Source organism: Amblyraja radiata, chromosome 6 (genome assembly GCF_010909765.2).
Source record: "Amblyraja radiata isolate CabotCenter1 chromosome 6, sAmbRad1.1.pri, whole genome shotgun sequence".
Lineage (NCBI taxonomy): Eukaryota > Metazoa > Chordata > Chondrichthyes > Rajiformes > Rajidae > Amblyraja > Amblyraja radiata.
The window spans coordinates 30,496,737-30,511,308 of NC_045961.1; the positions used below are offsets into that span (position 1 = coordinate 30,496,737).

Genomic DNA, 14,572 nt, shown 5'->3' on the forward strand with positions numbered 1-14,572 from the left:
TTCACGAATATACTGTACATATTGCTGGACCAACAGAGGTCACCGCATCCGAGAGGAGCCCAAATGTACCGGATCTACCAGCCTTGGCCTGGCCGGAATGCCAGTGCCTCAGCCGCAGGGGGTAATATTGACCTGCAGCTTGTTCACGGAAGCTATCTATGGGAATCGATCTGCCGGCTTCAGAGCCCTGGGTGCAGGGGACAAATTCGATCTGCTGATCGGCACGCATGTCCTGATGAAGTCGAGTTCCTCATCTGGCCTACATGCCAAATAATGGTGGGGGGGAGGGGAATTCAAGTGCACTATCATAATTTTGTCTAGATGCAAGGAGGTGCTGGACCAGCAGTTGCTGGAAAATCGGTGGTGCATCTGTATCGGATATGCACAAAAATATCGGTTTTGGCTTTCCTGTTATTTAATTACATAATTAGATCTTGGCCAGGGTATGAATGCTGATTGTTTTATTCTTGGGAGCACTTATATTGAAACACAGTGCTAAATATCAACTGTTGCAGGAGATATGTAGTTCAGCAGTCAGAATCTGAGCAATCACCTCAAAACTCTTGTGAATGTGTTTCTTCTGTTTCTGAGTGGGAAAATACAAATTTTCTAACGCCTTAAAATTTTGTTTAGTGTTATTGAATGCCTTTTAAACTGCCAATGATAATTAAACAATTATATTTGCACAACGTTTATATAAAATAATTGCATGGTTGAAAATTAATTTTCTTCTCACTCTACAAAAACTACAGATGATTTTAGGAGAGTTACATCTAATTCATTGCATTACACAATGAAAAGTACATCCTTTGTGCACTGTAGTCATCAGGAGTTGAAACAAGTATAGGGACATAGGAAATTTGTAAATTAGATTTCCAGACATTACACATGATGACTGTGAAATGCAAAAAATAGATTATAATTGCCATTCAGATTACTGCTAAAATCACAAAGAGAACGTGACTTGTCAATCATATTTACTGAGGTGGACAAATAATCAACTTTCTGCATTGTTGTACTTAAGGTATTCAGTTGATTGCACTTAATTTCTATTATGATCATTTATGATCAGCTAAATTCCATCAGTATCCCCTCTGTCTTAACTGTCTTTCTGTGACTTTTGCTTGGTCCAAAATATAGATAAATGGATTGTATATTTTTAGAGATATGAGACGGCAAATGATGGAATCTGGAGCAACACACAGTCTGCTGGAGGAATTCAGGAGGGCAAGCAGCACCTGTGGATGGAGAGGAATGTTCTGATGAAGGATTTTGACCCAAAACATTGACAGTTCCTTTCCTTTCTCACCCCCCCCCCTCCCAGCCCCCCTCTCCAACCCCCCCTCTCCCAGCCCCCCTCTCCACCCCCCCCCCCCCCCCCCCCCCCGCCCCCTGCCCAGTTGCTGCTCGACCCCCAGAACCCCAGAATATCTCCTACAGATTGCTTGTTGGGTTGTTTTCAGTCATTTTGAGCTTTGGTCACAGTGAAAAGCAATCAATATAATCTTGTTCATCGTCTCTTCTCCTCTCACTTTTCTTGATTTTTTTTCATTGATGTCAATTAAAGTAAAAAGATTTATTTGGTGATTGCATCAGTTCTTTAGCATTTGCATTTTTCCTAATCTTGTCACCAAAAACTGCAATTAAAATTAACAATGATCTGCAATGCTATTGCATTAAGGTTTAGTTACGTGAACGTGCGTGTGTGCTTGTGCAAATACACTTAAAGATTTGTTATATCAATGGCACCATGGAACTGCACAAAACAGACGTAAGTTTAATTCAGCTCATGTACAAAATATATAATTTCATTACTCCAGACTTGCCCATTATACTGCACAGCAGTGTTCAACTTGTATCAAGTATACACCATGGAAGTGGACAATCGCAAGTGTTCACCAACATAAATTCCACAGAAACCCTTATAAACTGTGCAAATATGAGGTATACATATTATCTAAAAGGAATATTCCTGGAGTTAGTATATACTTGGGCTGGTGTGTTCATTGGGCAAAAAAAATACTTTGGCAAGATTGTGGGGAAGATTGAGTGACCAGAATTTTTCCTTCATTTATTGAAACATATTGAGCTGAGATTTCAAAACTGCAGTAATAGAATGCCAGTCCCTGCTCAACACCACCAACTATAAGAACCATTCATCATCTCAATAATCTGCAGTAAAATCATGTCTAATAGTACTTTCAACAACAACAAAAATACAGTGAAAGAACACATTTTGCTGTTTTTCAACAAGGTAGAACTTTGAACAGAAATAATCTGAAATTGCAGACCAGTAAATTGATTTTACAAAGAGTTTGCTTTAACCTAATCATTGTTATTTAATACAGGTGATGGTTTAGTCTTCATTGCCTCAGTTCCTCCTCGTGATGTATCTTGAAACAAAAGGCGTGGCGTCGTCAAGGACATTATGATTCTTTTATATTCTTTTCTGAAGTTTTGGTTCATCAGTCCATATATAATTGCATCAAGGCAACTGTTAAAGTAGGCCATGAAATAACTGAGGACAAATAACCACTCTGGAATTTTTGGTGCAATCTTCTGTGGGTTTATAGCCACAGCCAGGCCAATGAAGTTTAGGGGTGCCCAGCAAAATGCAAACAACACAAACACCACAAACATGGTCAGAAAGTTTCTGAAGTCACTCTGCTTTAGCCTTGGTCCCATGTCCATTTTGACACGTCTTCTTACTTGGATAACCAAAATCCAGATTTGCAGGTAACAGAATGACACAACTGTGATAGGAACTAGGAAGTGAACGATCACCACAGCAATGGTATAAGAAGAACTAATCGTCTGAGTAAACGTGCAGGAGTAGACACGGGCATCATACTGTATCGATCCAACAAAGAAATTAGGTATTAATGCAACCACAGTCAATGCCCAAATGAGAAACACAAATATCATTGTGTTTCGACAGCTGTATAGTTTGTCATAAGTCAGACTGTGACAGATGTAGCAATATCTGTTAATTGCAATTGCTGTGATGTTGAAAATGGATCCTATTACACTTAGACCCATCAAAAAGCCACTTAGTTTACAATGAATATCACCGAGGAACCATCCATTGTGAAAAATTGCAAAGAGTATCAGTGGATACGGATACACAGCCACCACAAGATCAGCAAACGCCAAGCTTACAACAAATGCGTTACCTGCAAAAGAAAAGAGAAATATCCATTACGACCATTAATTCAAGCATTTTTTACCCAAATATAAACTGACATATAATCGTGACTTTAAAATGGGAATTATATTGCCAGCTCATTCTATTCTGCATTATACTTAATACACAGTATTACTTGTTCTAATCAGCTGCGATTTACTACCCCGGCAGCAATTAAATGTGAGCATAAATGGTCAAGAATATCAAGAGGCAAGAGAGTCGTCATACAGAATGTACCAACAGCAGAACAACAACATTCTTACCTGCAGCAGCTTAACAGGGCTCTAAATACAATACACCCAGATAATATATAGTAATGAGAACAGATCAATAAATTAATAACTTAACTTGTGTTACTAACTTGTGTGCATACACTGTAAATCTTCCTCTGTACGAGATTTAAAGATAGAGAAAGATTCTGTTCACCACAGGAAAAGTGTTAAAGACTTGTTTAAGATTAGTATCAGTGTAGTAATGATGAAGGAATCCTGAATAAGATGCAGCCCGACACCAGACAAATCAGTGAGTTCAGAATATGGAAAGGGGATTAAGAGATGAAGCCATCTCACTAAAGTCTAATAATAGCTTGCAGATAGACACAAAATGCTGGAGTAACTCAGTGGGACAGGCAGCATTTCTGGATAGAAGGAATGTGTCACGTTTCAGGTCGAGACCCTTCTTCAGTGACCTACTTATACCAAAAATGTCTGGACCTGCTGTTCCAGCATGCCATGAAAATCCAAGGGTCTCTGAACTGAATTTCTATGAAACAAGTTGAGTGCTGAAGGGACTACTGGAGGTGTGATGATTATTTAAATCCTAGGCCCACTCTTATACACCTGGCAGTAGTCCAATCCCAGCCTGTTGTAAAGATCAGTAGACTTAATAGTCAGTATATGATGGCACAGTGGTGCAGCAAATCGAGTTACTGCCTCACAGCTCTGCTGAACTGCATTCAATCCTAACCTCTGGTTCTGTCCATGTGGAGTTTTGTCTATGTATTCTACCTGTGACTGTTCTGGTTTCCCCCCAAATCTCTCAAACATGTGGGTTGGAAAGTTACGGCCATTGTAAATAGCCTCGAGTGTGTAGATGAGTTGGTAGAATCTTGGGGACAAATAGGAATTGATGTGAATATCATCATCATCATCGTTGAAAACATCAACGGGCACCGTGCCTTACAATGCTATGTAAGAATGGCTCACTAGGAGCTCATCCGCCCTTTGCAGGTCTTGCCTATGGGGAGAATAAAATCAGATTAGTATAATGGTATGTTTGGTGATTGGCATAAACTCAGTGGTCTGAAGGGCCTGTTTACGTTCAGTAGAGCATCCACGTAAATTTGGCTTAAATGGAACTGAGTGACGAGGGCCCAGAACATCTCCAACATTAAACGTCACTTTGCTTCAGTGAATCTGGATTGAAGGACAGAAGATAGGGAGAGCACATTAAGAAAATAACATTCTTAATCAGAATATCTGAATTAATTTATCAAAGTAGCAAATTTAGTTTGAAAGGGACATCCAAAGTACAGTTACTTAATGTTGTGGTGGAGAAATGTGTGATTTTGCACTTAGGGAAGAGGAACAAGGAGAGGAAGTGAACTTTAAATGGTAAAACTTAAAAAATGGAAGAGAAACAGGGAACCATGTCAAGTTATATTCTTGGGGTGGCACGGTGGCGCAGTGGTAGAATTGCAGCCTTACAGCGCTTGCAGCGCCGGAGACCCGGTTCAATCCCGATTAAGGGTGCTGTCCGTTCAGAGTTTGTGCGTTCTCAGCGTGATCGCATGGGTTTTCTCCAAGATCTTCTGTTTCCTCCCACAATCCAAAGACGTACAGGTAGGTAGGTTAATTGGCTTGGTGTCTGTGTAAATGGTCCCCAGTGTGTGTTGGATACTGTTAATGTGCGGGGATCGCTCGTCGGCGCAGACACGGTGGGCAGAAGGGACTGTTTCCGCGTTATCCCTCTAAACTAAAACGAAACTAAACTAAATTCCTAAGAAATTGAAGCATAACATGATAAGGTTGTACTTAAAATAATGCTGTAAAATCTCACTTTTAAAAAAGCACCAAGAAAACCATTACCATCCTCTCCCCTTCCCTGGTGTGTCCTTCCTTCGACTATTGAGTATTAACAGACAGATCTGGAATATGCTAGGATTGAAACATAAATCCTAGCATATTTTCAAGTTCACAGTTGCAAGATTGTATGCGGGAGTACAATGCCCAGAATATACAGTTTTTTATTGATTTCAGTACAAACACATAGTAATTCACCACTGCTAAAAAATCAGCTCACATCAGCAGCAATAATGTGATCAATAAATCCTAGAATTAAATGGAACTTCACATAGAGGATAAATCATCTTTTTTTTCAGTTATATCCAATGTGTGAATTAACTTGCATCAATTTGTATGCACCAAAGCTCTGAACCAGAATTAAATCTAATTTTCTTAAAATTTCAACAGCTGAGCAGTTAAGAAATTTAGCTGTCAAATTTCTAAAAAAACTATAAGCATGTATGTAAACTACTGACAATGATCATTTGTAAACGATACCTTCAATTGCTTGGAAATTGTTGCTTCCTTTCTGCGTTCACTTGATTGATCATTGATTTAACCATTTCTGGATCAAATAACAACAATCACAAAACTGTACTGGGCCTCTCCTAATTGGATTCCCATATCTTACATGTCCCCGTAGTTGCGCACGTACATCAAACAACATCCATTGTTGTGCAGTGCAATGTTCCACCATTGTCGTCATAAATTATAACTCAGAGCCTACAAATTAGCTGTCTCTGTAAGTCACAGCAAAGACTCATCTCCAATGCATTCCTATTCAGGCACCATTGAAAACACCACTCAGCAATCAATGGGGGACATCAGAAGCAATTGCCATCACAGGAGATGTCTTGTGCACCCTAAATTGTGCTCACACTTTGATAAATGTGACATCCAGTGTTTTTGGACATGTAATTGTCTTGTTAACCTATTGTGGCATACTACAGTTGTCGGCAGCAGTTTAAGAGTGGGACCTTCAGGCCAAGCACTGCGAGCAATTAAGGCAAAGACAGATGGACAGGAATCTTGGGGGAGGAGACACAGATACGAAAAGATACAAAGACCCCTTCCACTGAGAGCTTTCACTGACAACAGCTTGCCCTGACGTCTCTGACGTGCAACACCTCCACAGGCTGCAGTCATTTACAGCAGTCATTGCAGAGTTGCATGACATTTTGTGAGAGGGTCTCCAACCACCAACATGCCAGAAGAGTTTTCACTGCAAAGATCAGGGTCACAGTTATTGCCAATTTCTTAGTGTCAGGATTATTTCAACTGTCCACTGCCACATATCAGTTTGCAGCTTATTAAAATATTAGATGTCACTCAAGTTCAGTAACAAAGAAGAAGCCATTTCACATGCTTTTATTTCAATGAAGAGGAGGTGCCATAGCAGAGGCACAGATTTGTCAACTTCGCAGTCTTCCCAGGATCCAGGCTGTGCTCATACGAGGTCTGCTGGCAAATCCCAAACTCCTCAAGAAATGAAAAGACATTATGTCGATGAAAGGATAGAAAGCAACCAATATCAAAATCAAAGTAGTTGTCTGAATTCATTCCAAACCAACACTTTAAATTGCATATCTTTATGGTGCTAACAAGGGTAAACCTTTTGTTATGTGGCTGAAACTCTAAAATCATGATGTGATAATGGTAGATGTTGGAGGATCATATGAAGCTGTAGAATAACTCTTTCCTTCACAACATATGTTCAGCACGGTAATTACACAGTAAATTGAAAATATAATCAAATAAATGAAAAGCTGGCATCAACTTATTACGGAATATTTTGCATTTTAACACCTAGATGATGCTCTCTGGTGACTGCATGTAGATTGACATTGATGTTCTGTTGCTATAATGTGGTGCTCCGCTGGGCCTTTCCCTTTGCCTACAAGTCTCTGCGTGTTGGTGATGCATGGTCACAAAGGGTCGGCCCTAGGCTGTCATTCTCAACCTGTTGAAGCTACTGCCTCGGGTGGCTAGCTGTGGACCATATGGGAGCATAAAACCCAAGATTCAGGTATGCGAGGAAAAAGCTAACCTTGCAAAGAGATCACAGCAACGTTTGTCTCCTCCAGAACAATGGCCCTTTCTAGGATCTGGAATGGTCTTCCAATCTGCTGAGCAGCTGTATTTGTCCTCCTGGGATAAATATTCTATCATTATTATTCATTGCAGAGGCAGCTGGTAGACCTTGACTAACAGGTGGGGTGGAAGATTGCAACCTTCACATGGTCCGCCCTGGTTCCCCAAATGCAATAAACTCAGCATGCACAATCAAATAAGATCAAATAGAACAAGTTGTCCTATAACTTTAGGCTGTGCACGCCATACGCAAGAAGAAGAGAAGACTAATAGGTGTCCAATTCCTACTTTCACCACTCTGTTCAGAAACAGTTCTTAGTTCAATCAGAAAATGTGGGAAATACTCAGCAGGTCAGGCTGCATCCGTGGGAGAAGAAATTGTGTTAACATTTCAGCTTGAAGTCCCTTCGTCAGAACTGAGGAAGAGGCAGAATAAACAGATGAAGTTACAGGGAGGGTGGGGAAGGAGAGATGTCTCTGATAGTGTTCAACTGGGGTAACCATGGGAATAAGCTGAGAATTTCTTCCCAGTTCTGACAAAGAGTCTCTGACCTAAAATAATAACAGTTTCTCTTCCCATAGATGTGGCCTGACCTGCAGAGTCTCTGCTTTGTTTAAGAATTCCATAATCTGTAGATTGCTTGAATTTCACTCAGCTCAACCAGGTGGGCTTTGTCAACTTCCAGTAGCCTTGGTCTAAAGCAAGGAGATGAAACATAACTCAATGATAATTTACAGCATTCTAGATTCACAGTCTTGAGATGTGTGAGTGAGCGAGCACGCATATGTCTGTCTTAGTAAGGATATGCGAGTTAGGGGCCACATTGTACTTAATAGTGATCACCTTTACATATCAAGTGAGATTGCGTTTTTTAATTTATCTGCATTGCCCTATTGGAATGTGTAGGAAGGAACTGCGGATGCTGCTTTACACCAAAGATAAACACAAAATGCTGGAGTAACTCAGCAGGACAGGCAGCATCTTCGGAAAGAAGGAATGGGTGACGTTTCAGGTCGAAACCCTTTTTCAGAGATGCTGCCTGTCCTGCTGAGTTACTCCAGCATTTTGTGTCTATCTTGGCTCTATTGCAATGTTGCTCTTGGAGAACAAGACACCCTCCATTCTCGGCAAGCTCCACAAAAGGCTGGTGTAGCAAATCCCCTGGTACAAAGGACATTCTGAAGAAGGATTCCGACCCGAAATGTTGTCAGTCCATTCCCTCCATGGATATTGCCTGACCTGCTGACTTCCTTCTACACTCTGCATTTTGCACAAGCTTCCAGCATCTGCACTTCCTTGTATCTACAAAGGACATTTGTCCTGGCATAAATCTTGCTTCTCTTTGGTATCCTCTCGCTCGCCACTGCAGCTTCACTCTCTCCCATGCCAATCCATACATCTATCGCTGCTCTTCAATTGACATGCGAAATGTGCCTTTAAGGGCTGAAGCTCTGCTGTCACTGCACTGCAAGAAACTGCTTGCAGTTGAATGGAATGAAAATGCATCAATTGCGACATATGCTGGGTGCCAAATGAGATGGGGTTGATGCAAAAAATTAACATTGGGATCCTTTCAGATGGACCCAGTACATGTTTGTCTTGCTGCACAATGCAAATTCAGCAAACTATTTGCTGGACATATAAACATCTATACAATAAGAATTCGTACTTGAAAAAAGTTTGTTTGAACATTTGATAAGAAGTCAATACTTCTTGAGAAACCCAGATCTCCTTATGTTTCTGTTGCTCTTTCATTGTCATATATACCAATCTCTTTATTTTGCTCAAAATGTGCAGGAAGGAACTACCAATGCTGGTTTAAACCGAAGATAGACACAAAAAGCTGGAGAAACTCAGTGGGTCAGACAGCATCTCTGGAGAAAAGGAATAGGTGATGTTTCGGGTAGAGAAGGGACTTCAGAAGAAGGGTCTCGACCCGAAACATCACGTATTCATTTTCTCCAGAGATACTGTCTGACCCGCTGAGTTTCACCAGCTTTTTGTGCCTTTCTTTATTTAGGTCTCATTTTTATTAAGGAGTCATAGAGTCACACAGCATGGAAATAGGCCCTTCAGCCTAACTTGGCCATGCAACAAAGATGCCCCATACATATGGTCCCACCTACCAGTGTTTGGCCCATATCCATCGTATTTGTTCCTATCCATATACATGTCCAAATGTCTTTTAAATGTTGTTATAGAACCTACCTCAAATACCTCCTCTGGTGGATCACACCATCCCCTGTGTGAAAAAAGTTGCCCCTCAGATTCCTATTTTCCCCCTCTCACCTTAAATCTGTCCTCAGGTTCTTGATTCCCCTATTCTGGGTAAAAGACTCTGTGCATTCACCCTATCTATTCCCCTGATGATCTTATACACCTCTATAAAATCAGCTTTCATCCTCCAGAGCTCGAAGGAACATAGTCCTAACCTGCCCCTCCTGTAACAAAGCTCTGCCCCTCCAGTCCTGCCAACTAACATTGTACATTTCACATGGTGATGAGATACTAAACCAAACTATGTCTGAAATAGTCTTCCATAGTTTACATTCTCATGGCAATATTTTCCCCTCAAACAAAACTAGTAATTAGTCTTATTGCTGTTTGTGAGATCTTGCTATACACAATATGAAATCAAAGTACCTCAAAAGTATTTTGTTGGCTGCAAAGTGTTTTGAAATGTCCTGAGATTCTGAAGGTTTCTGTACTTAGGCACATCTTTCTTCTATTAATAGTCTTCTGTTTCTAAGTTGCTGTCAAGGTTCGTTAACCTTATTTCAATTCAATTCAACTATATAATTATAATCTCAATTTGAACAAATATCATTTATGTTTGGTTGCTATGTTATTCTTCCATTCGCTAAGATGAATGGCCTAATTATCAGAATGCCTTTAAGTCAGAAATCCAAATAATTGACTTTTATGTTAATAAATTATTTATTTTTATGGGAAAGAAACAATACACTCGGTCACACAAAGGCTAAGAGGTATCTTCTTGACAGTATTTCCTCTGGTGCAAAAATGCAGTTCTGAAATGTGGCTTTTTACATGTTGAAAGAAGGTAAATTAAATGTGAAGGAGCTTAGTTCAGTTTAGTGAGTGACTAAGTGAAGACCCCGCCAGTACGCATGCGTGCCATATCGTCTATCGCATTGTGTTATGACTGGCAGGGTGGACGTGATTCTCCTGCCAGCAACAGACCTGATGTAAGTTTTTTTAAACTTTTCAGGCTTAAATCTTCTTGCAGGAACCTCTACTTAGAGGTCCTGCTAAAAGTCCGGGGCAAATTCGGGACGGAGGGGAGACCCCAGTCACGAACTTCAGGGAACCTCGGTCACGGGGAATCCCGCCCACGGACCTAGGCGCTCGGAAGACTGCGGAATGCGGGTAGCGAGCGACGGTGAATTCACCTTTGAGCCGCTGGTGGTAGAACCAGCGGCTTCATATTGGTGGAGAACCCGCTTGGGAGACCGTGGAATACGGGGAGCGGATGGCGGTGGATTCGCCTTCGAGCCGCTGGCAGTAAAACCAGCGGCTTCATATTGGTGCCGGGGGCACCTGGACAACCGCTCCGGAGACCGCGGAACACGGGGAGCGGGCGGCGGTGGGTGCGCCTTCGAGCCGCTGGCGGTGGAGCCAGCGGCTTCATATTGGTGCCGGAGGCACCTGGAGAACCCGCTCCGTAGACTGCGGGATGCGAGGAGCGGACCGCGGTAAGTCACCTACTGAGCCGCTGGCAGTAAAACCAGCGGCTTCATATACACCCCCCCCTCCCCCCCGACTTTGTAAATCGCGGCTATCCCTTTTATAGGGACCGCGGGATATCCCGGCTGCAGTTACTGCGGGGATACCCAGATCGGTGGGGAGGAGGGGAGGAGGAGGGGGGTGGGGGGGTGGGGGGGAGCCCTGACTGGAGAACATCACGGAGAAGCCCTGCTATAAGGGACCGCGGAGAAAAAGCTCGGGGGAGAAATAACCCGCAATGGAAGCCTTTCTACAAGGACCACAGAGGGAACCCCAGCTGTAACAAACTACGACCAGGAGACCAGGCTCGGGAGGAGCATTGCCCCGCAGCAGAAGGTTTTAAAAAGGACATGCAGGTAAATTCCTTACTCGAAGGTCGTTTTGTGCTATTTTGTGAGAATATGTTACAGGAATGGACCGCATCCAGACTGACTGCGGAGGACCGCGGAATTGCGGGCAGTCAGGGCAGTCAGCAGCGGTAGACTGCACCTGGATCGCTATTGATCAGCAGTCTCCGACCTGGCACCTGCACAGTCGGAATCGACAACAGACTGGTGGGAAGGCCAAGCAGAAGTCGGACAGGCCGAAGACTCGGACGAGTCAGGCTGTGAAGACTCACCGCTGGCGGGAGCAACTGTGATCGCATATCCCGCATGGAGCGGTTGATGGAGCAGAAGCTCCAATGTGACATGCTCCGGTATATGGAGTCTAGTCACCATGGGGTCCCAGGACGCCCATGGCAGCACCTTATTGAGGGCTGCATAATGCATCTCCCTCGACAGAGGGGAGCATTAGGAGTCACTTCTGGGCTGACTCTGAAGACAGGGGTTTGGCTGAAGATACAACAAGTGTGCAGGGGGTGCAGGAACAACATTACCAGCAGCAGGAGCTCGACGAGTGGCCGTCGGGTTCAGGAAGGCCACATCATCACGCAAGACCTCACATCTTCGACGGCAGCACCCCTACGCACCCACCAGCAAACCACGATGAACTGAAGCTGGTGAAAGCTTGAAGGCCGTACAACCAGGACAAAGATCTTTTTAGGCCACAGCCCAGAACGGCCTTCCTGCAAGATGCGCCAACCCCGTAATCGAGCTCCTCTACCTCCCAGGAGCAGGTGCAAAATCATGCACACATGTTTGAGGCAGCTCCTGGGTCGGGTTGCATAAGTCCTCCCATTCGGATAAAGGTATGGAACCACATCGATGATGTCTCCTGTCACGGATACAAGTTGGTAATATTAAACTGGTTTGAATATTTACACTGGTTTGGGATAACATAAGATTAGTTTATACTGCACACAGGTATGGTTGGAGTTGCCTTTCAAGGCAGGCTCACAAGAATGGGATGTGGACTGATCATTGTCAACAGCCTCAACCCACATGTGCAGTATAGACTTTTCTGAATAACTTCCATGTGATCAATATCCGCTCACAGGGTTGAAGATATTTGAAATTTAACTGGATGAGGCAACGATACACTCAGTGGCGTTGCAAAATGGGCTAACTCCAGTTTCCAGATTATTTACCAAATCACTACTATCAGTGCTTCGACTGCACAGAGCTAACAAATAAGTAGCATGGCCAATCTGGATGATATTGAACATACTGTATTTTACTAAATTAGCCTTATCAGCAACATAGCATTATTTGAGAAATTGGTTCTCACCCGTCCAGTTAAGTTTAAATTAAGTTGATACCAACTGAAACTATTGATTATTGGGATACAATCATCCATTTATTTGTCTGGGATCAGCTCTAAGACAAAAAATTAGACCTCTGCTATTTTTAGCTGAAACTATCAAAGTCACAATGATGGACAGCTTTGCTCCACTAAAACCTCTTATCCGTAAATCTTCAGTCGTTTCCAAACTGATGCTATTGCCCAAAGATGGGTAATTTACTAATACCATCTCTAGTTACGGAGGCAGATGGGATTAGCATGAGTTATCAAGTGTTCAGTCATGGTATCAACTGCCAATGGACACCAGGTGCATTCTGTGCATTAAAGGGTGTGTGAATATGCATAAACTGCATGCACACATCCAAGGTGATACACATGGTGGTTTATGTTAATCACAAAGGTACAATCAAATCAAAGTATCCGGTGATAGTTTTACCAAACCGCATTTAGCACTGGTGTATTATTATGCAAAATCAATGACAACACAGAATGAATGTGTGATCACAAAGTATTTAATGACATCGTGGATCAATGGAACACTAACTATTGAGATGCTTGCATCCAGGCTCAATCAACAGTGAACGAGGCATATAGTGGCGAAGGGTGCATTCTCGCTACACTAGGGAGGAATGTTCTTTTATGTCTTCCTCCATTTGGCCTCAATAGACGGGTCTTGCAAAATTCAGCAAGATTCCCGCTTCCGGGTTTTCATAGTGCCTGCCTGGGTTATATACCTATGGCTCCCGCTGAGGCGAAGAATGAGCATAAAACCTTACATAGTTATTTCCGGATAAAAAAGATGCTGGTTCAGTTGTGATGTTGAAACCATCCTCTGCATGATATAATCAATTCATAGACTTACTGACTCTGAGAGATTGTTCCTGCGGCTCGGGTTGTCAAACCATAAGCGTTAGGAGTGCTCACTACAGATTGCAGGGATAACACCAAATAGCAGCAATCTGCATAGGAGATGGGAAGCATTGTTTATGCTTCCTTACGTTTAACTCGGCACGGATGACTGACACATTAAAATTCAGTTTTATGGGATTATAACATTAAGTTAATATTCCATTACTGTGCCTGAAGTACCTCCTCATCATTTGGCTGCTGAGAACATAAACCACTCTGTCCAGTCTCACCCTCTGACATCTAGAATATGAAGGTATCGTCAACTTAAAACCTCCCAGGCCTAGGGACGCAGAGATATGGGTTGTTAACATTGTACTACGTCACTTCACCGATGGGCACCAGCAACATCCCTGTCCATGGTCATACTCACGTACTAGTGGTTATGCCATGGCGCTGAGTACAGCGCAACGGGTCCAGTCATTGCTACACTGGATAAGATGATCATATCTGCGGGCAATAATAACATGTTTTGTTTATGATTAGTCAAGCAGATTAGACAGGGACACAAGACCAAACTAGATGTTGCAGATCCCATGGACCTTGGGTTGTGTGTGATCACGCATCTACACCAGTATGTCAAGGTTCCCAAGAGCCTTATAGACTGACAGCAATATTGTTAGTTACATAAAATCTTGTTAGAAGGAATCACTACAAACCTTCTCCAGATGATTATATGGGTCTGGCATATACAGGAGTGTACATTGACATTGAGTCTCATTCCACCAGGACCGCTATACCTCAGCAGCAGGGATGGACCACATCCTAGCGGTTGCAGGATGGTCAAACTATTGATCTGTCCAAATATTCAGAATAAACCTATTGCCAGATCAGGGGTATTTGCCAACTCTATGTTAGGTATGGTTCATACTTCCTCCAGGTTGAGGGAGGTTACTATTG

The 14,572-nt window shown here is 42.6% G+C and overlaps 1 protein-coding gene across 1 annotated transcript in view; it reads right to left on the reverse strand.

The window, feature by feature from the left end:
- Nucleotides 1-2,000: 2,000 nt before the first annotated feature.
- Nucleotides 2,001-14,572, reverse strand: part of LOC116974209 (melatonin receptor type 1B-like) — a 61,861-nt gene continuing 49,289 nt past the window's right edge. Inside the window, exon 2 of the mRNA XM_033022429.1 lies at nt 2,001-3,173. Within this exon, the coding sequence (XP_032878320.1) occupies nt 2,326-3,173 (848 nt within the window). The 3' untranslated portion in view covers nt 2,001-2,325. The remainder of the gene's footprint in view (nt 3,174-14,572) is intronic.